The sequence below is a fragment of the Talpa europaea genome, assembly GCF_964194135.1.
Source record: "Talpa europaea genome assembly, chromosome: 15".
In the NCBI taxonomy this organism is placed as follows: Eukaryota; Metazoa; Chordata; class Mammalia; order Eulipotyphla; family Talpidae; genus Talpa; species Talpa europaea.
In genome coordinates, this window is record NC_140083.1 from 73,654,524 (window position 1) to 73,678,030 (window position 23,507).

Sequence of the window (23,507 nt, forward strand, 5' to 3'; positions counted from 1 at the left end):
CTCTCTTTCTCCTGCTGGACTGCCCCAGCTTCCTGGGCGCTACCACCTTTACTCAGCTCTGGATGTTCACCAGCACAAAGTTATTTTCTAAATGTGCAAGACTAATATCAGGATTCTCTTAGATTATTCCAATAATCTCTGGATTATTTTTCTGAAACATAAAGACACATATTAAGAGCAAGAACAGACAATTCATAGAAGAGAAAATACAAAGGGTGAAATGATGTCCTTTAAATACATTCCCTCTCCCTTATAATTGTAGGTGTCAAAAATGCAACACAGAGAGATACTATCTACAACTCCACTGAATCCTGCATCTAAGACCCCACTGAGATTTTTTTGCAGATGATATAACTCCGTGATTTCCAAACTTGTCTGTACATTAGAATTATCTAGGGGATATTTTTAAAATTCCAAAGCCCAGACCAGACTCCAGACCATTTAAATCACAGTCCCAGGATAGTTTGAAGTTCTCCTGGTGGTGCCAATGTGGAGACAAGCTTGGGACCCACTGATAAAGCTCAGAGTTGTTAAAGATATGGGGGAAAGATGCTTACTCGTTTCTAGTGCTGTTATAAGTCAGCATAACACTTCACTAGGACAATTTATAAGCCAGATCAACTTTGTTGCCCATTTGATCCAATGATCCTAACCCTGGGATATTATCCCAAAGAAAAAAATTCCCAAAAAGGGGGTTGGAGGTGATAGCTCAGCAAATATATTCATCATAGATGAAAATGACAATTTTATAAGAAATTTAAAAAGGCAAAAAACTACAGAGAACTATTAAATAAATCATGATATAGCCACTTGATGGAAGTTGATGCAATCATTAAATGATTATTGTGTGGAAAATAATACTTACTGAAAAACAGAAAAAGAAATTGCATATTCCATATTATTAGATATGTGAACTTCCCTCAGACTGGAAACAACACAACTGTTTTTCAGTGGGTGAGTGGTTAAATAATTGTGGTATATCCAGACTGTGAAATACTACTTTGCAACAAAAAGGAATGAATTACTGATATAAGAAGAGTCTGGATAGATCTCAAGAGCATTGATCTGAGTGAAAATGTCAATCTCAAAAGGGTATACACTGTATAATTTCATTTATATAACATTCTCAGGAGGACAACATTATAGAGATATAGAACAGATTAGCGACTGTCAAAGGTAAGGGGTGAGTAGGGGAGAGGGAAGCATGGCTATGTGCAGCATGAAGGAGATCTTTGTGCTGATGGAACAGTTATGTGTTGTAATTGCGGGAGTGGTTACACAAATCTATATATGTGATAAAATTGAACAGAATAATTCACACACACACACACACACACACACACACACTCACACAAATTGGAAAACTCACAGAAGTACATGGAAAACTGGTGAAATCTGAATAAGGCTGAAATTGGACAGTACCAACGTCATTTTCAAGGTTTTGATGTTCTTCCATAGTTATGTGAGATGTTACCATTGGGGCAAATATGTGACTTCGTTGTACCATTTTTTCAACTTTCTGTAAATATACAATTATCTCAAAACACAATCTTAGAGAAAATTCCACATGGAGAGAAAGATTGAAATAAAACACCCTAAGTTTTAAATAGCTATTTTAACAAGGTAGAATTATTAATGAAAATTGTTTTTTCATTTCAAATTCTCTTTGAAAGTGTTTTATAATTGATTAAATCTGTTTTGAAAAAACGAAATCACTATTTTATCTTAACTATATAGCCAAAATAGCTTTGCACTCTACTTACTTAGCCTAAAGCCTTTGCCCCAGCCTCATACTTATCTTGTCCTCCATTCTCTAATGGGTTGGGTAATTAACTCAGTATTGGGCCCATAAGAGGAAGGTTTAACATGAAGACACAGAGTTTTATTTCAATCAGCACCGTTGCTAAACCATCCAGTCATTCCTAATAAGGTTTATAACTGCCAGTGCAGATACCCTGGAATCACACAGCTACTCACCCTCAAAGAAGGGACAGATCTTCCTCCAGGCTGTGATGCCTCCCTGGCTGGTGTACTGGCCCAGTGCTATCTCCAAGAGGAAGACAGGAATGCCACAGGTAAAGAGGAAGATGAGGTAGGGAATGAAAAAGGCACCTGCGGGTAGAAACCAGGCTGTCCATTATCTGCACTAGCCTCCTCCTGGTCCACATTCATCTCCTGCATTTCCGCCCCACACTGCCAGTCAGAATCCTGGGGTGGGGGACATGCAACACTGCAAAGGACATTAGTCTAGACACCCGGAATCACAGCAGAAATCAAGAATCACCAGTTTCCTAGGATCTAACTAATCCTTGCACCTTTTTTCACTCCGAAGTTTCCGTCTATACCTACCAAGGCTTGCTCTCCATCAAATATCAATTGTTGCTTAAAGAACACTAACTGTGGCAATAGCAAGGAACTCAATGAATATTGGATATCTGGGATCACTATCACAGTCCACAGCTTTTAATTCTTTTCAAGGAAACGATTGCTCTTAACGTTAGGAAGAAGGCAAGAAAAGGCACTAAAAGCTGTTCAGATTGGAAAAAAAACAAATAAAACCGACTTGTTTGCAGATGACGCGTGGTAGTCTATGCAGGAAGTCCTTTAGAATATGAAATAGTCAAACTCATACAGTGGTGGTCACCAAGGGCTGGAGGGGAGGGGAGCAGGGAGGTGTTGGTCAAAAGGCACAAAGTTTCAGTTTCAGAAAGTAAGTCCCCAGGAGCTACCACACAAAACAGCGTTAGCGTATTTTGCAATGCTGGATTGTATACTTAAAAATTTGCTAAGAGAATACATCTTACATTAAGTTTTTAACATAGAAATGCTAAAATACAAAAAAGAAGGCAGGAGGAAACTTTTGGAGATAATGAAAATGTTTATATCTTTGAATGTAGTGATGATTTCATGGATGTATATTATCACAAAAATTCATTGATTTGTATACATGAATTATGATACTGCTTTTTGTTTATCAGTCATACCTCATTAAGTGGCTTTAAAAAGGAAAGAAAATCCTTTGCAATGCACAAAATAGCTACTAGAACCAATAAGTTCATGTAGTAAGGTTTCAGGACACACATCAGCACACAAACATCAACTATATTTCTACACATTAGCAACAAGAAATTATAAAGTAAAATTTAAGAAATAATTCCATTCATAATTGCACCAGAAATATGAAATACTTAGGCATAAATCTGACAAAAGATGGAAAAGACATGTATACGCACAACCACAAAATATTGTTGAGAGAAGTTACAGACCTAAATAAATGGTGAGAGATGTCATTTTCATGGGGCAGAAAATTAAAGAGTCAATTTTTCCCAAATTGACCAATAAATTCACTGCAATCCCATTCAAAATCTCAACAGGCTGTTTGTAGAAATTAACACAGAGATTCTAAAATTCACATGACAAAGCAGAAGACCTGAAATATTCAAACATCTTTGAAAAAAGACTGTTTTAGGCTTAAATCTAACTGATTTATATTATAATATTTATATTATATTTATATTTATAATACAAAATATGTATATTATATTTATTTATATTATAAAGCTATGGTAAGTAAAACAGTGTGGTATTGGCATCAAAATAAACAACAGATCAATAGAACAGAATAGAATCCAGCTACAGGCCCACAAATATATGGATGACTGATTTTTGATAAAGGTATAAAGGCAATTCATTGGAGAGAAGATAGTCTTTTCAATAAATGATGCTGGAACAGGAGGATATCCATACACATGAAAAAAAATGAACTTAAATCCATACCTTAATTATATACTAAAATTAACCAAAATCAGCTATAGACTGTAATATAAACCTAAAATTATAAAACTGGGGAAAATATTTCAGACCTGTAGTTAAACAAAGATTTCTTTTACATGACACCAAAAAGAACAAACCGAAACGATTTCATCAAAATTACATTTTCTCTAAAAAAGACACTTAAGAAAAGAAAAAATATAATACAGAATGAGAAAAAATGCAAAATTTATATCTGATAAAGGGCTTGTGTCAAACTATATAAATTAGCCTCAAAATTCAATAGTAACAAAGCAATCGATTTTTTTTAATGCTCAGAAAAATTGAACGGACTTTCACCAAAGAAGATACCTGGGTTGCAAATAAGCACATATTAATCACTGAGAAAATATAAATTAAAATGACAATGAGATCAAGAAAAAGAAACAAAAGGCATACAAGTTAGAAAAGAAATGTAACTATTTGCAGATGACATGATCTTATATATAGAAAATCCTAAAGACTCTATCAAAAAAAAAAAACAACAGAAATTAAACAAAGTTACAGGACACAAAATCAATATACAAAAATCAGTTACTTTCCTAAATGCTAATAACAAACTATCAGAAAGGGAATTAAAGAAACAATCCCATTTTTTACATTTGCATCAGAAAGACTCAAATACCTGGGAGTAAATTTAACCAAGAGGGTGAAATACCTGGCAATAAATTTAACCAAGGAGTGCCTCCCCGGTGGCACAAGGGCCTAAGACACAACCTATGAAGCTAACTGCAGCCATTGCAGCATGAGTTCGCTCCTCGGCCAGGAGCTACCCACATGGCGCAGCAGACCTCTCCTGACTCGCCCCCTGCTCCCCTCAGCAGTGTATTTCAGTCTGCCTGTTCTATTCCCAACTCTGTGTCTGGTGAATCCTCTCACCCTCGCCCCCCCCCAACACACCTCCAGCCTGTATCCCAGTTTTTGTAAACATAAATAAATAAATCTTAAAAAAAAAAATTTAACCAAGTAGGTGAAAGACCTATACACTGAAAACTGTAAGACACTGACAAAAGAAAATTGAAGGCAAAGCAAATAAACAGAAAGATATTCTGAGCTCAAGGATTAGGAGAATTAATATTGTCAAAATATCCTTACTACCTAAAACAATCTACAGATTGCAATGTGAAGTGAAATAAGTCAGTCAGAGAAAGACAAGGATGTATAATCTCATTTATTAAGGAAATAAAAAAACAAAAAACAAACCATACTCATAGATACAGAGAGCAGATAGGTGGTTGCCACAGATGGGGGTTAGAGATGGATGAAGTGGGTAAAGGAGTTCAAAAGGTACAACTTCCAGTTATAAAATAAGTGAAGCCTGGTGATATACAGTACAGTATGGTAACTATAGTTGATAATACTGTATTGCATATTTGAAAATTGTTAACAGAGCAGACCTTAAAGTTTCTTCTCACTTACCACATGAAAAAAAATGTAGCTTTGTGTGGTGATGGATGTAAACTGATTTATTATGATGATCTCTTCATGATACATACAAATATCAAATCGTTATGTTGTACATCTAAAATTTGAGAAATTTTGTTTAAATGATTATGAAATAACATTACATGCCAATTAGGACGACCCCCCCCCCCGTGGTGAAAGGGGTTAAGTCTTATCAGTATGCAACTGTTGGCAGCTGCTGCTGCATGAGTTCGACCCCCAGCCAGGAACTAACCCACATGGCACAGCAGACCTCTCCTGTCTCACCCGTAGTTCCCCTCAGCAATTTATTTCAGTCAATCCACCTGTTTGCTCCCCACTCCGTCTCTGGAGAATCTGCTCACCTCCCGCACCTCTGGCCTACATCCCAGCTCTTTTATGCTTAAATAAATAAAATAAATCTTCAAAAAATATATTACATGACAATTAGAAAGTTAAAATTTAAAAGTTTCACCAAGTATTGGAAAGATGTGGGGAAACTGGGACTCTCATGCACCACTGGCAAGAATGTAAAATGGTACAACTATTTTGGAAAAGTGTTTGGTTGTTCCTTAAAAAGTTAAATGTGCAACTACCATGTAATCCAGTCATTCCCTCCTAGGTATTAACCATCAGAAATAAAACTATATATTCTTACAAGGACTTGTGCAGAAAGCCGGTTTAGCTGTAATAGCTAAAACATGGAGACAAAACAAATGTCCATCAACAAGAGAACAGATAAAAAAATTATTATAGTGCATGCATAGAATGGGATACATTCTTTACAATAACAAAGAATGAGCTACTGACACATGAAAAATATGGATGAATCTCAAAATAATTATGCCAAGTGAATGAAGCCAGAGAAAGAAAAATACATATTGAATGTTTCCATTTATGTAAAATTCTAGGAAATGCAAATTAATCATGACAGCAGTATTGACAGAAAACAGGTTTGTAGAATGGAAACAGCCTAAGTATCCATCGACAGATGCATGGAAAATTATTCATCCATAAAAAAAGGAAATACTGCATTTTGTGATGAACATCGAGGGCTTGACGCTAAGAGAAATAAATCAGACAGAGAAAGGCAGATACTGTATGTTCCCATGTCTATGGAGTCTACAAAGGCCAAATTTGTGGAAATGGAGAACAGAATGGTGGTTGCCTGGGCTGGGGGCGAGTACAGACCTTCAGTTCTAAGATGAATAAACACTGGGGATCTACCATACAGCACAGTGACTACTGTGAACTCAACTATGTTATAAACTTGAATGTTGCTGAGGGAGTAGCTCTTAAATGTTATCTGTTATCATCACAAAAAAAACTGTCAGGGTAATTATGTGAGAGGATGGAAGTGGTGAATCACCTGACTGTGGCTGTCATTTTGCAATATATGTATGTGAGTCAAGTCATCATGTACAATGTATTAACCTTATCTACATTATATGTCAAAAAAATCTCTCAGGCCTCCCTGGTGGTGCAGGGGCTAAAGTCTCAGCACTATCAAACCATCACCAGGCACTGGGCCACAAGTTCAATCCCTGGTCAGGGAGCTGACCCACATGTCTTGCCCTCTGCTCTGCTCGGCAGTATATTTCAGTGCATCAACCTGTTCTGCTCCCCACTCTGTCTCTAGTGAGTCCTCTCACCCCCCCATACCTCTGGCCTACACCCCAGTTCTTGTATGCATAAATAAAAACAAATCTCTTAATAAACCTGTTAAACTGGAAATACGTATTTTTAAAAAGTATCTGTGATTTCAGTGGAATGGGGTAGCAGAGTCAGAGGTGGGAGAAACAGACAGGAGGACATTTGGGGGCGAGGATGGATATCTTTTATTATCTTGATTTATGGCAATGGTCTCATGGATGTATATAAATGTCAAAAACTGTCAAATTGTGCACTTGAAATCTGTGCAATTTATTGTGAGTCATGTGTACCCTAATAAAACTGTTCAAAACAAAAGTTAATTGGGAATAGAGTTCTTCAGCTCTTCACCTTCTATATCTCTGGCTTGGAGCCTACAACACATCCATCATTCAAGCACGGAGGGAAGCACTTGATTACCACAAGGACAAAGACATAAAGGTCGTAAATAATTCAGCCTAATAAGCCCATAAATCAATTGCAGACTTGTTGGGCAATAGGGAACAGAGAACTCAGTAGCTGATACGAACTGTCACTGCGAGCGTCAGGAACACAGCAAAGAGACAGTCTTCAGCCCAGCCCAAGCCTCCCTGCTATCTCCATCTCCCTGCACTTTCCCAATCAGCCAAGCCAATGTTTAACTGCCCTGGGTCTGTGGTCAGCTCTGCTCCCCTCCTCCTCTGCCTCTGAGCACTGAGGCGGCCTGGACAAAGGACAAGGTCCGCACTCACCAGGCAGAGTCAAAGGCCCTGAAGGTGAGGAAGGGGCGGGGGGTGGGGTTGAGCTCAAGAGGGGCTGGGGAGTCCTGTGGGCACACTGCCTCTTTTCCCACCCAAGACCCAGTCACCCCACTAAAAGGTGGATTTAGTTTTGGAGATGAAGGAGGGTGTGCGTGGTTACCTGCACCCCCTGATGCCCCATTTAGTCTCTGTCCCCCAAGTTCTAGAATGTTCTGGCATTTTCCCCACCAGATGGGAGAAAACATGCCCATCCTAGCATGGAATCACTCTGCAGCCCACCCTGCTCTGAAGAAGCATGCTCTGTGGGCTCATTAGTAATGCGCCAGCTGATTTTTTTAAAAACATGAACTGATGATGTCTCCTATGAGCAACGGAGCTGTCACGAACAGCTTTATGCCGTCATCAACGTTAATCTGACCAATAGCGGGCACAGAGCAATTAAAAATGGGGGAAAATTGCCATGTACTGTTTATTACTCCTATATGAAGAAAAGTGCTCCTTCAGCATCTACGGTCATCAAGTGTCCCCTGATGCTAGAAGTTCCCTGGAATCAATCCCTCACCCAGACACCATCCTGCCCCCTCCGTATAGTCTAGAGCTGAGGTTTCTCTGGTTGCCACCTTTCCCCCACAAAGCTCCCCCTCTAAGATCCCCACTTCTGGGAGGCCCAGGTCTGGGACCTTCTGTTGGCGCCTCACAGGGGCTCTCCAGTCCCAGGCCTGCTGGGTCTGCTGGCAGCTGGGGGCCCTGAGCTGGAGACCTTCGTGTTGAAAGCCCAGGATCTGGGTGTGTGGGCGTGGTCAACAGTCATGCGGGAAAGAAGGGAGTCAAGGATGACTCCAAGACTTTTCACCTTGTCACTGCTCCTTCTGCCCTTTCTTCCCCACAATCTGTTCTCACCACAGCATCCAGAAAGATTATTTAAAGGTGTCAGGTTCTGCCACTCCTGCTCAAAACCCCCAGCCACCATGTCATTAAAGTCCAAGTCATATAATGGCTGACAAGACAGCTGTATGACCTGCACTCCCCACCCTATTTGCTCCTCTGACTCATCTATTTACTCCTCAAATAAGCCAGTCCAGCCTCTTGCCTTGAGACCATCCAATCCTTTGCTTCCTTTGCCTAAAGTTCTTTCATGCTCAGTATCCACAGGGCCAAATAAGTCTTTGCTCGAATGTTCCCCATGTGGCCCACCCTCACTCCCAGTCCCAATAGTCTTTTCCAGCTCTCCTTGGTCTTTTTCCCAGAGCTCACTACCTGCTGGTAGGGTCTGCAATTCTGCTTACTGTGTTTGTGTCTGTCTCGTTCCGCTACAGTGGGAATCCCACGAGGACAAGGTTTGAGGCAACTGGCTAAGACCGGAGACTCTAGAAAGTCACTAGGATGAGGCAACTGCTTTGGTGGCCAGGGTCTGGACAGCAGGGGAGAGATGATCTCCATCTCCTGAGAAAGCCTCCTAATGGCTTCCAATTTTTGATGAGTTTCTTTATACCACGTTCTCAGCTTCCTGGCTTTCAACCACAATTGTTCAACTGTTGACCTGTTCTAGTATAGCCTTCCTCTGAAACTCATTCCAAATTGGATCTATCCAGGGTCTCCCTGGGGGCACAGCCGGTTGAGCGCAGTGCTGTGAAGCTGTCTGCAGCCTCTGCAGCCCAGGTTCGATTCCTGGCCAGCCAGGGAGATACCCACGTGGCGCAGCAGACCTCTCCTGCCTCACTCACCTCTCCCCTCAGCAGTGTACTTCGGTAGTCTGCCTGTTCTGCTCCCCGCTCTGTCTCTGGTGAATCCTCTCATCCTCCCACACCTCTGGCCTGCACCCCAGCTATTGTATAAATAAAAAATAAATCTTAAAAAAAAAAAATTGGATCTACCCAATGTGAAAGCTGGAAGGAACCAAAGAAGACATCACATACATTGTTGGTTTGGAATTAAAATTATGCTTTGGTCCAACCACTATGGAAAGCTGTCTGGAGATTCCTCAGTCTACTAAAAATGGAGCTACCATATGACCTGGCAATTCCACTACTAGGGATCTACCCAAATGACACAAAAACATTGATTCCAAAGAACACCTGTACCCCTATGTTTACTGCAACACTATTTACAATAGGTAAAACCTGGAAACAACCCAAATGCCCCAAAATAGATGACTGTATCAAGACAATGTGGCATATATACACAATGGAATATTGTTCAGCAATCAAAAAAGATGAACTCATGCCATTCACAGCAACATGGATGGAGCTAGAAGGAATTATGCTCAGTGAAATAAGCCAGAAGGAAAAAGAAAAATATCGGATGGTTTCACTTATAGCAGGAATATAGGGGAACCAAATAAGACATCAGTGTAAAAAAATAATAACAGTGGGCCTCCCTGGTGGTGCAGTGGTTGAGCGTTCGGTTGCGAAGCTGCCCACAGCCTCTGCAGCACGGGTTTGATCCCCGGCCACCGGGTGAGGGTCCCACATGGCGCGCAGACCTCTCCTGCCGCCCGCTGCTCCCCTCAGCAGTGTATTTCCTCGGTCTGCCTGCTCTGCCCTCCACTCTGACTCTGGTGAATATTCTCACCCCCTCCTGCACTTCTGACTGTACCCAGTGCTTGTATAAATAAATAAATACATCTTTAAATAATAATAATAATAATAATAATAACAGTACAAACCACAACAAAGCAAAAACAGACAATTGTAAACCAGAAACATCCTGCAGGGGAGGAGGCGGGAGAGGGATCAGAGGGAGGGAGGGAGGAGCACAGGGCACTGAGGTGATGGTGCGCGGGTGCGTTGGGGAAGGAAATTCTATGGGGACTGCACCTGAGGGGGTGGGGGAAGCAAATATTGTTTAAAAGTGAACAATGGTATAAAAAAATTTAAAAATTATTAAAAAAATTGTATTTGAGGGACTCTTTCATCCTTGACCTGGTCACTAAATAAATAGTCCTCATGTGTCCTCCCCCTGCTGACCCTTACACAAACAGTGCTGCTTAAAGCTATGGATTAAGAGAAAGGGCCCCAAACTGGGCTGAGTACCCCAGAGTACCCTAGCATCCTTGTTCTAGGAACACCCAGAACTTGTTCAAAACATTCCTCTCATCCCCCAGAAGACCAAGCACCAATCTGAGAGTCATGGATTTAAATAAAATCACAAAGCCAGGAGGAAAGGAATCAAAACCATTTAAGTGGTCTCCACCCCCCCTCCCCCCACATCAGCACAAATAAGGAGGCAGCAGTGTCTCCTTTGCGAAGACATAAGGAGATGACAACAGGAACCCTTAGCACCAGTCTCAGTGGGAGTTTGTTTTGCTCCTGAGACCAGGATGTGAAATGATGACAGAAAGGCTAAAGCACTGAGAATACCAAGAAACAGAAAAGCAAGCGTGTCTAGGTCCTTACGACCATGTGCTTCTTGGTTAATCCCCTTCCCTTGGCAAAGGAGTCTTTCCATTCATTCATCCCGTGGCCCTGGCTGACTCATGCCTTTCACAGCAAACCTGGGCATCAGCCTCCAGTTCCAAAGCCCCTCAGAACACTTCCCCCAGCTGCTGACGTCCATCAAGGGAGAGGAGAGGAGTCCCAAGGCCCTGTGCTTGTTGAGGGAAGAGATTGTGGATGGTGGTGTGCAGATTAAAGAAAGAGAACTTGGCTGCATCTAAGACCCCTAAAATGTCTCCACTGTCCCTCAGAATCAGCACATTGGAAGGCAGGCTGGGGGGAGGGGGCGCGAAGGCGCCACAGCAGCTACACTTCTGCCTCCCCTTTCCTCACAAGCACCCCTGTGAAAAACCAAGGGCTGCAGACACTCTGCTCCCCGGTCTGTCTCTGCATCCAAGACCTCCCGCCCACCCCAGGCTGCACACACTTAGTGCAGAGGCAGGCTCAGACCCAAACACTGCCAGGAAAATGAAACTGGGAAACCACATCGCCAGCTGCTTCTGCCACTGCTCCACTTTCTTCCCCTTCTCCAGCGCAGTGATTCTGTGCGACAACTGCTGCCTCTTCCTGCCATTCTTGCTAATTCCCAGGCCAGTCTTAACCCAATGCCAGAGAGGCTTGGGGAAAGCTGCTCACCACCCAATCTTCCTGCCACGTGAGAGGCTAAGCTGGCTTCCAGGTTCCACAGAGTCCCAAAGCCCCACTTAGCCTCCAGGCTGCCCCTCCCCCCAGCCCCATCGCTCCACCCAAGCCCCTGAAGGGAGAGTGCTGGGGTCTCAATTCCCAAGAGCATGTGCGTTGGGAGGTGGGAGACTCTCTCCTTCCTTCACAAGGCAGCTGAGCAAAGTCCTGTCGCTTCAGGCTGCTGGCCAGAAATTGCTAGGGTGAAAAGACTTATTAGCTCATTCCCACTCCCTCTGGAAAAATACAGGTTAACCTCCAACCTCAGGGCCAATCCCCAGTTGCCACAAACCTAAGAGCACGAGTCTATGAGCTTGGAGCATCTCCCTGTGTCTCCCTAGCTCTCCTCTCTCCACTCAGTGTATGCTTTCTCTCCCCAGACCGCAGAGACGCTGAACTTGATGCCTTTGGAGCCTCCTGCTGCCCTGCAAAAGGGGGGGGTGTGGCATTAAGTCACCTCCCTTCCCTGTGGCCTGTTCCTCTCAGCTTTTCCCCTGGTGACCCACCTCTGCCCCACCCCCACCTTCCTCTGGCCCAGGTTGCATTTCACTTCACAAGTACACAAGGAGCCCAAACCCTCCCACACTTTACCAACATCGACAAGAAGACGGCCTAACCTGCTGCCCAATCAGAACATTCCAGGACCTGGGAAATCCCTCTGGGGCTCCCCACAGAGACCTGACAGTGTCTGAAAGTGAGCTGGTGGAGGCAAAATCACCACCACTATTGTGGGGGTATCTGAGTTCCCTGGGGGTTGGAATGGAGGGGAGTGAGGAGCCAACAAACATCTGGTAAAGAGTTAAGAGTTTCACACACACACACACACACACACACACACACACACGTTTCCAGTGGGACATTTTTTAAGGAAGACTACCCTGTGGGGGAGGGTAACGATGGCTCAGGGAATGTCACAATCCAGCAAAGAGGCAGGTGGGGGCCTCAGGGCCAAGGCTGAGGAGTCTCAAGATCACTGGGCAGTTTGGTATCACCATCATCACCAACATATCACCATTTATTAGCTCTTTATGCACATTACCTCTACCCCTTACAACAACCTTGAAAGGCAGGTGTTACTATCGCAGCGGGAGGCTCAGAGGGCGGAAGTCACCTGCCCAGGATTACACAGATAGTAAGTAGCAGAGCCAGAATCTGGACTCCGATCCACCTGGCTCCAGCCTATAGTCCTATTTCTCGGACACCACGCCATAAGAGAAAGACCCCGGGAAAGTCACGTCATCTGTCTAGGTCTCGGTCTCCTGCAGTGTCCTTAACGACTTCTAACAGTCCTTCCAACTCCAGCATTCTAGTGGTTATGCCCTCCCCAGAGGGCAGCAGGAGATGGAGCCAGCCTCCTTCTGGGGTGGGGGATGGCGTGGTGGCTCTCACCTCCCCCATTTTTGTAGCAGAGATAGGGAAACCTCCAGACGTTGCCTAGGCCAATGATCTCCCCGGCCACTGACAGCACAAACTCCATCTTGTTGTTCCAGTGCCCCCGCTCCAGAGTAGCATCTTCCTCTGCCCTTGCCACGATCGGGTACGCTGGTTTTGTCTCTCCATTACTGGCTGTACCCGAGACCCTGCTATCCATCCCACCTGGAAAACAAGCAGGGTGCTCTGTTACTACTGGGGACCTCAGAAGAAATACCTTGCCCCTTCCTTCACCAGCAAAGTCCCAGAGGAATAAATGCCCTGAAGAGGTCTGTATACCGTGAGCCCCTCTTGTTGGTAATGACTGGGTAACAGGTGCTGAGAATATATATTCCTTTCCTGTTTCAGAAAGAAAGCATTGATGTTTATTTTGTTGCTTCCAAACAGATGTTGCTTCCACTCCACAGGACGCTTGGATTCGAGCTTGTGGACATGGAATAATTGACACAGGCCTTGGGGTGTCTAGCTTCTCCCTGCCATCCTACACCCAGGCCTGTCTACAGAGCACCTGCTTCGCTGTCTCTCTTCTCTGTATGGGGGACAGTTGAAAGGGATTTTTGTATATCCTCAAAGCCACCAATTTTCTTTGCAGGCATGTACTCTAAGGAAATAACTGTGTGACCGTGGGTAAAGATTTGCCATTGAGGATGTCTTTTTTTTTTTTTTTTTTTGTGGCATGCTCGCTGGTGGCCGGGGATCGAACCGGCACTGCAGAGGCTGTGGGCAGCCTCGTAACCCAGCACTCAACCACTGCACCACCAGGGGAGGCCCTGGATGTCCGTTTTTAATAACAGCAAAAAATGAGAAAGTATATAACTATTCAAAAATTGTAGATAGGCTAATAAGTTATGGCAGATACATACAACGGGCTACTCTATAATCATTAAAAATCGTTTTTGCAGAAAGTAATGAGGTGAGAAGGTGTTCGCTATTTGTGAAGTGAAAATCATCCAAAAACAGCACATACAGTATGGGTATGCTCGAAAAAATATTTTATCAAGTATTGATAGGCCCTGAAAAATTATCTTCCAAAATATTCCTTACACAATGGCTAGACGATAGGAATATTTTCCTTATCTATATTTAAGACATTTTAATCAAAGAACAAGTTTTATTTTTGATTTACAAAAATAAAAAGCAGCTAAAAAAAAAAAGCCTTCCCAAACAATGAGAGAGGTCGACTGGGACAAGGAACCCTAAATTAGACGAGTTGATTTTCCATTTCTTCATCCCTCTCTGAAATCAACATAAGACAAACTACAGGCTCCTTTTCCTTTCTGGTAATGACAAATGCAGGAATCTGCTCCAGTAGAGAAGAACACCTAAAACGAGTTTTAAAAACCACATTCCCAAACCCTGCTGGAAACGCTCCACTCCAGCCCCTTCTTGGGACGGAGAATGAACCTGGGCGTGGCGCACGTGTAGGAAGCAGCTACTGTAAAGTTCGCCCTTTCCAAACATTTATTTCATTCATTCCACTTAACAGCCTGGGAGGACAACAGCCTTTCCTCCGCTTGATAAACAGGGAAGCTGCCCCTCAGAGAGGTTAAATAACATGACTGCTCCATCTAGCAAATTGCACAGCCAGGACTTAAACTCACTCTTTCAACTACATCCTTTCAATTATGCTGGCTGCCTTAGTTGATCACAGTGTCGAAGATAAGCGTCTATCATGACTCTCTCCCCCCAGTGCATCAGGGCTCCCTTTACTGGAGAATCAGGAAGATGATTTTTTTTTCCTGCGCCTCAAAAAAAGTTCATGTATGAGAACTTTGTCAGTGGGTCCCCTATCTGGCCACATCCTGTGACTCCGCCTCCTCCAGTGGCTACTTAAGAGAGGCAGAGAGCTACTGAGAAGCTCAGGGAACCATAGGCATCTTTGTTTGTTTGATAAATTAGGGAGTGGGCCCCAAAGACTATTTGTGGGCCAAGAAGGAGAAGCCCAGCATGGGGTCCTTAGGAGTTACCTCAGTCCTTTCAAGAAGCTTGTCTAGTATGGGGGCCAGTCTGGACTCCCTTTATCACCTGATAGCTGTCTCCCAATTATGGCAAGTCATCTCCCTTCACTTCTTCATACTCCCAGGCCCCCCTGGAAGAAACAGTCCTATTCTGTGTGCCCTTTGCCTCATTCGGATACCGCTTTCTCAGAGGTGGCACTGTTGAAAGAACAGAGCTATAGGGTCACACAAGGCGGGGTTCAAGTCTTCTTCGCTAGTGCCCCCATCACTCACTGACTTCAGGGAAGTTAATCAATTACACTGTCTTTGTTTGCTTAGCTCCAAGAATGAAAGGAGGAGATAGATATGTATCTGTGACAGCACTTAGTAGAGTCACAGGCACACGAGTGTTCATTTTCTTTCAATCCTGTTAAAGTGTCTGTGTTCAGACACTTCAGAGAAGAAAGCCTTCATTTCTTGGAGTTAAACCTCGTTGTTTTTTCTCTCAATCTAGAATCCCCTTTCTTCAAATCACATTGTGCCTTAAATAAACAGTCACTAAAATTTCACAAAGTTAAGGAAACAGCTTCCATGTGCACACATAAACGTCAGAAACGTATTTTCTAGGAAAGGATCCCCCAAATCCTTTGACTGTAAGTCCCATGGAACCCACCAACCAGCTTTGAGACCCAGAAATGGGGGGGGGGAGATGAAAATGTTACCAACCTTAGTAAAATTGCTGCCAGAGGTCCAGTGGGGAGGGGAGGGAGGTGAGAATTATCTGAGGGGCAAGGGGAAGGTGCGGGCTATTTAAAGTGTGATTCCAGATCCTCTGTGGCACTTGTAATTCTAAACTCAGCCCGGCCCACATTCCGCCCTCCTGCCCCCCTCCGCCGCCTCCCCTCCTCTCGGCACCAGACTACTAGCACACTGGAGCATTTCACAGCCTGAGGAGTGAGGAGCGTGTGCTCACCGGGTAGGTCAGGACAGTTGCTGGTGAGTTTATGGGCCACTTGCTGTCCTCTCTGCAGCTCACGTGCTTGTCCTTCTTGGTGACCTCGGGGTCTCTCTAGAGGATCCTACCTTCCACCTTTCTCCAGCTCAAGTGCTCCCATAAATCTATCAAGAAGAGGTGTTTCTTTGGTCAGGTGCTGCAGAGATTAAGATTGCCTTTATCGTACCCTTCTGCAGCTGACGATTTCCAGTAGACAGTGAGTTAAAATAAAGACACACATAGAATTCTGAAAAGTGAAAAACTGCCTAAACACACACACACACACACACACACATTTATATACAAGTAGAAAAATCTGGGGAAGTATTCACAAAATGGTTAATAGTAGTTACATTCAGAGAGAAGGGGTGAGGGGTCAGGACAAGGAGCAAGGGATATTTTTTAAGTCCATTTTTTAAGCTGCCTTATCATTTGAGATTTTATTTTATTTTATTATTATTTTTTAAAGATTTATTTATTTATTTAAACAAGCACTGGGTACAGTCAGAAGCGAGGGAGGGTGAGAGAATTCACCAGAGCCAGGGCGGGGAGCAGAGCAGGCAGACTGACGAAATACACTGCTGAGGGGAGCAGCGGGCGGCAGGAGAGCTTCGTAGCCCAGCGCTCAACTGCTGCGCCACCAGGGGAGGCCCTCATTTGAGATTTTAAGTAAGGTACTAGAATTGATTTTTTAAATAGTGTTTTGAGCCAATAAAGAAAAGGAAGTGCCAATTTTAAAACGAAGCAAATCCTTACGTGGTATAATAACATTTTTGAAGAGGTGTAGACCTGAACCCCTAAAACACAGTGATAGGAACCAATGTTACTGCAACAAAAATGTTTAAAAATACCAAAAACCAAGCAAAGTCCTAAATCCCTCATCGGTGAAGGAGTTGTTTGGGCCGGTCCCCCCAGAACCACTGTGAGGAGCAGAGGGTCATCTGTTCGTTCAGGAGGACCAAGGCCCAGCACCCAGCTCAGCTACTTGCTGAAGCGCAGACAGTGGAAAGCTCTTGGGCCTCTGGGGTTAGATGGCCCAGGTTTTGAGTCCTGCTCCCATCACATTCCTGTCTGTGACCTTGAGCAAGGTGTTCAACTTCTGAACATGTTCTTTTCTCATCTATTAAAAGGGGAAAATATTCCTTACCCTGCAAATTTGGTGTGGGGTGTCAGGAGATGGGTGAAAGGCCTGACACACTGCAAGCCCTCATTTGGGAGCCATTATTATCCTCAAGAGATGATTCGCAGTGAACAGGGACATTTTCTTTTCTTTTCTTTTTTAAAGATTTATTTATTTATTTATTTATTTATTTATACAAGCACTGGGTATAGTCAGAATCGCGGGAGGGTGAGAGAATTCACCAGAGCCAGAGCGGGGAGCAGAACAGGCAGAAAGACCAAAGTACACTGCTGAGGGGAGCAGCGGGCGGCAGGAGAGGTCTGCGTGCCATGTGGGACCCTCCTGGTGGCCGGGGATCGAACAGGTGCTGCAGAGGCTGCGGGCAGCTTTGCAGCCCAGCGCTCAATGCTCAACCGCTGAGCCACCAGGGGAGGCCCCAGGGACGTTTTCTTGAAGGGGATGGGATTGAGAGACTACTGAGTAAGACTGAGTCAGTGGCGGGGAGGGTGTGGAGTGGATGGCTGGATGGGACAATAAAATGTGCCGAAGAACGCAGAAGAGTGGGAAAAAAAGGTAAATCAGAAATTTTAAGGCAGTTCTATTTCTCTCACTCCTCATCCTCTTCTAGGGCATGTCAGCAGGGGAAGAGAATCAAATCCATGCCCAGGGAGGGGAACCTGGTGGAGATTATTGTTTTTATGTTTCAGACACATCTTTCCTCAGCCTTTCATCCATCTATTTAGTCTGTGTAAACAGTCAACCGAAAAAGATCCTGTGAGAGAGATGACAAACTCGTACCAAAGCCCAGATGGAGGGCCCAGCACGACCTTGACCAGGCAGAACACAGCCACCTCACTGATTCAGCGGAAACAGTCATCAACATCCTTCACCCCGGGAAGGCAGCAGCACCTAAGACAGGAATCTGGGGGAAATGTTCAAAGCCACTTGTGGTGTCACCTTCGCTTCTGGGTTCAGAATCCATTTTGGAGGTGGCAAGACAACTGGCTTTGGCAGGATTTACGATTCCTTGGATGATGCAAAAAGAAATGAACCCAGACACAGACTTGCCAGACACGGTCTGTAGGAGAAGACAAACACCTCAGAAAACAGCCAGAGCAACGCAAGAGCAGGATGAAGAGAGTCAGGGGACCGCGAAGGCCAGGGCTGGAGCTGCGAAAAGGAGAAGGAAAGATTCTGCAGGGACTTCATCTGTGGTGACTGTGCAGATTTTCCATGAGAGGAATAATAAAACCTTTTATGTGTCTGGCTGTTTGAAGAAAAAAAGAGCCCATCTTCAAAGGCGAGGCTGTTAACTTCCATTTTTTGCTTATTATTGAGTAGTACTTACTAATCATGTATTAATTAAGCTACTTAGCATTGGAAACACTGGCATTCGTAACCTAAATTTACCTGATAGCTGGAGTCTACTGAGGAGTCAAATTCCAGGTAGTCTACTTCTGTTGGCAACCTTGCCCAGCCCTTTCTGTCTCCTCACACACTAAACACTTGGAATCCCAGTTTCTGGGCAAGACTTTTGGTGATCAGGCCCTCGCCAGGATCATCCTGAGTTAGTTTTGAGTTGCTCTTCTTATATTAAGGGATATTTGGTCTGACTTGTTGGTAACACTTGCTTTTACAAACTTGCTGCCACGTTGCTCTTTCATTCCTCTTCAAATCTTCATCCCCAATTTATTTTGCTCTATAAAGTAGGAATGGATTCAGGAGGTCTTATGGCCTGCCTGGGTTAACCGAAGTTCAAAAAGAAGTTTGAGGACCCTGCTAGATGATCGACCCTCACAACTCCCTTTCTGGGGTTTAACACAAACCAGGCAGGAATTGTTCTGCGTCTATCTCTTGTCACCATTGTCCTTTGGTCTTCTGGGGGCAGGGGCAGGAAACCTGGACATAGGTAATACTAGAACAGGCATTCAAGAGTTCTTGCTCAAGGGCCTCCCTGGTGGTGCAGCGGTTGAGCGCTGGGTTGCGAAGCTGCCCGCAGCCTCTGCAGCGCTGGTTCGATCCCCCGCTGCTCCCCAGCCACTGGAGGAGGGTCCCACATGGCGCGCAGACCTCTCCTGCCGCCCGCTGCTCCCCTCAGCAGCGTACTTCGGTCCTTCTGCCTGCTCTGCTCCCCGTTCTGGCTCTGGTGAATTCTCTCACCCTCCCGCACTTCTCACTGTACCCAGTGCTTGTATAAACAAACAAACAAACAAATAAATAAAACATGCCTCTATAAAAAAAAAATAAAAAATAAAATCAGTGGGTAAAAGTTTGAGGAGGAATAGTTTAAATTCTCAAAGTATCTCCTCCAAGATATTTACTGATTACAGAGGGAAAGATATTAACTTCACAGGAGAGAAGCCACCTTAACCAAGCCCCCAAGATCACCACCAGCAATAATAAGACATATCAACACCCATCCCATGAGCCATGTGGGTTGATGTACTAACAACACAGCCTTTCCTGTGACGTTCTTGCCAAAAATGCAGCTCAATTACAAGAAAGCCGGAGACACTGAGGCACTGGGTGGATATTGGACAAAATAAGTGTTCACAACTTTCCAAAAGAGTCAAAGTCACCGAAGACAGGGACAGAGTACAAGAAACTAAAAGCAAACTGAAAGGTCGATGCAGGGGGCAGGAATCAAAAGCCCACCAGGGGCAGGAAGCCCACCATGGGGGCAGGAATGCAGAAGCCCACCTAGAGAAAATCAGACAATAAACCTCTTCCCAACCTACAAATCTTTTCCCCTACAAACCTTTTCCTGCTGTGCAAACCCAGTTTCCCACCTGACCTCTCCTAATCCTATGAAAGCCTGCCTCCCCCTGGCAATGCACATGACTTCACTGCCCCCCCACTTTGAGTCTGTGAACCTCACCCAGGGATGCAATAAAGTTTCTTGCCTGTGAGAAACTCAGCCTGACTCTCCTTCCCTTTACCACGCCAATTCTTTCACAAATCACAACTAAAGGCAACACAGCATCCTGGGTAGGATCCTAGAGAGAATGCGCGAATAGAAGAAGGGACTCCAGTGCAACAAGTGGGGAGGTATGAATAAGGTTTGTAGTTAAATGCCACCTGGCAGTTGCACAATGGTTATGTAAGATGCTAACATTAGGGGAAGTTGAGGGAAGGATCTATGAAAACTCTGTACAATTTTTGCAATTTTCTGGAAGTCTAAAATTACTTTCAAATAAAAAGTTTTTTTTTTTTAAACTTGATTTTTTGTTTGTTTGTTTTATAATTTCCTTCCTAGTGATTGAAGTCCACATACTTGACCTTGCTGTGAAAAGCTCTGGGGTAGTACACACAGGAATCACAGGGACACTGAAAACTTGAAGGACTCTTCTCTTGTGCTTCTTTGATACCAGATAGGATAATTCTCCTAAATTCTATAAGTGCAAGGTTGTAAAGTAATCAAATGGGTGACAAAAGGTATTAATAACATCAGTCAGGGGCCTCCTTAGTGGTGCAAGGGGTTTAAGACACAGCACTATGAATCTACCCACAGCCACCGCAGCGCGAGTTCAATTGCCCGGCCAGCCAGGGAGGTGATGTACATGGCACAGCAGACCTGTCCTGTCTCACCCGCTGCTCCCCTCAGCAGTGTATTTCAGTCAGTCTACTTGCTCTGTTCCCCACTCTGTCTCTGGTGAATCCTCTCACCCCCTGCACCTCTGGCCTATACCCCAGTTCTTGTATGCATAAATAAATAAACCTTAAAAAAATAACATCAGTCATCACCACTGCCAATTTTATTGAGCGCTTTCAAAGTGCCAGACGCTGTGCCGAGCACTATCCATACATCATCTCACTTTATCTTCTCAACATGCCTATGAAGCAGGATGGCTAGTATGACCATCCCAGAGGTAAGAAAACAAAGCTCAGAGTCAGAATTTAAACTTGTAGGGCTGCAGTTCACGATTCATAACTATCATGCTAATACTTGAACTCTGGGTGGAGGGAGATAAGAGAAAGACAAGCTTATCTCTAGACTGTTTATTTGGGTTAGCACTGCCCCGTGGGATTTAACACAATTTTCTTAGGAAAGAGTTGTGTAAGCAAATGACAAGAAAAAATGACACTTTCATCAGACATGAAGAATATTTCAGATATCTCATTAGAAGTCTCTCTTTCCTAACACAAGATGTTCTATAATCTTCCCCTGTTGCTCTGCCCTCCCCAATTTTTTTTTATTGTTTTTTAATTTATACAATAGCTGGGGTACAGGCCAGAGGCATAGGAGGGTGAGAGGATTCACCAGAGACAGAGTGGGGAGCAGAACAGGCAGACAGCCCAAAAGCACTGCTGAGGGGAGCAGCAGGCGCGACAGGAGAGGTCTGCCACGCCATGTGGATAGCTCCCTGCCTGGGGATTGAACTCGTGCTACAGAGGCTGCAGATGGCTTCACAGCACTGCGCTCAACCTGCTGCTCCACAGGGGAGGCCCCTGCTCTCCCAAATTATGGAGGAAAATTCACACCTTTTTTCTTTAATGCCAGAAAATTAATTATGCGTTTCTAATTGTATCAGTTTCCTTGATTTCTTCTCTGATTTTCAGACTATTGAGAATTTTCAGATTTATGGAACTAGTCTCAGCAGGAAGCTCTTGGCTGATTAACAGGGATGGGGCTGAATGAATGGGAAATTCTCAGCACAGCTCCCACACCCTGACACTATAGCTGGGAGGATTAAGGCTGAATGACAACATGTAAAAAGAACAATTTCAATCATTAGAGAATCTTTTATCCTGAACATCTTTAAACACCACCCAGGACTTTATTTGTAATGGGCAAGAAAATACATTCATGCACCCATGTATCACTTAGCTGACTGATGTGGGATTCGAGATGCCTACAGCATCTCATCTCTCTCTGATAATGACACTTCCGGGTCAAGAGGGAGATTAGCTCCCCTCTGTCCTGGTTTCCCCCCAAAAAGGAAACAAAAGGCCCAAACTGAGACCATGTCAATAACCATTTAGCCAAAGCCCAACAGGGTCACACCTACACTTGGACAAGTTGGGCTTATTACCCACTGCAACAGCGAGGACATAAGGCCAGGGTGCCTTGGCGAATCTCAGTAAGAGGGCATTAGAAAGGATTTGTGTTAAGTGATTTTTTAAAAAAAGATTTATTTATTAATGCATACAAGAACTGGGTACAGGCCAGAGGTGTGGGGGGTGAGAGGATCCACCAGCGACAGAGTGGGGAGCAGAACAGGCAGACTGACTGAAATCCACTGCTGAGGGGAGCAGCGGGCGAGACAGGAGAGGTCGGCTGCACCATGTGGGTAGCTCCTTGCCTGGCCTGGGCTCCAACTCGTGCTGCAGAGGCTGCGGGTAGCTTCACAGTGCTGTGCTTAACCCCTTCGCACCACCAGGGAGGACCCAGTGTTTAGGTGATTTTAAGGAGGGTTCAGGAAGCAGAGTTTTGCTCTGGATTGCATCCTATTAGGAAACAGGGACAATTTTATGATTGGTTTTCTGAATGAATCTTATCTAGAAAGCAGGAAGAGTAAAGGGAAGCTGAACATTGGAACTTGTAAAGAAGCAACAGTCATCTTGTTAGCATAGGAGATGTTCAGTCTTCGTTGTGATTTGGACAAGGTTTATGCTCTTGTCTGTTCTGACATGATCACAGAATGGCCTTCTTTTTGTTTGTTCCATCTAGACATCATGATGTGTGAAAGTGTTTATACATTCAACAGGAGAACACCAGGCTCAAGTCAAGTGATAGTATGAGTGTCTAGCTATCAAGGGCTTATCCCTTTCATTCTCAGCCATTGTAGCTACACACATGCAGAGAAATGAGATCCTGGAAGGAGGTAACTCTAAGCAGAGGAAGACACCGTCTACTCTTAAGGCCTGTGGCACAGGTCTTCACCCTCACCCTTGCCTTCCCTGTCCCTCAAACTAAGCCCAGTCCCAACTCACTCTTGTTACCTCTTACTCATACTCCTTCTAGAATAGGTTGGTATCAACAAACCATTTCCCCTCTCAGTTCTTCCATAAGATTAAAATGTATACTTTTGTGTAAAAATCAAAATCAACAAGCAACTGTAAACCAGAGACACACTATGGGGTGGGGAGAAGGGAGTGAGATCAAAATAAGGTGGGTGGGAATTGTATGGGGATTATAACCAAGATGAAAATGCATACATTGTGCAAAAATGAAAAATGATGTAAAAATATATAAAATAAAATACAATATTAAAAATGTATACTTTTGTGAATCTGAAACCACAAAGCATACAGGAATCTGGAGGAAACTGTTTTGGTGGAAATTGT

The 23,507-nt window shown here is 44.0% G+C and overlaps 1 protein-coding gene across 2 annotated transcripts in view; it reads right to left on the bottom strand.

Moving 5' to 3' along the window:
• The window catches only part of LOC311185314 (sodium- and chloride-dependent GABA transporter 2), a gene marked incomplete at its 5' end in the record, with an annotated part of 31,662 nt that extends 18,334 nt beyond the window's left edge, over nucleotides 1–13,328 (bottom strand). Inside the window, 2 exons of one of the 2 annotated variants that reach the window (XM_084255948.1) lie at nucleotides 1,978–2,112; nucleotides 13,127–13,328. In XM_084255948.1, the coding sequence (XP_084112074.1) occupies nucleotides 1,978–2,112; nucleotides 13,127–13,328 (337 nt within the window). The remainder of the gene's footprint in view (nucleotides 1–1,977; nucleotides 2,113–13,126) is intronic. The other variant, XM_084255949.1, reaches the window with a different exon arrangement.
• Nucleotides 13,329–23,507: the final 10,179 nt, after the last annotated feature.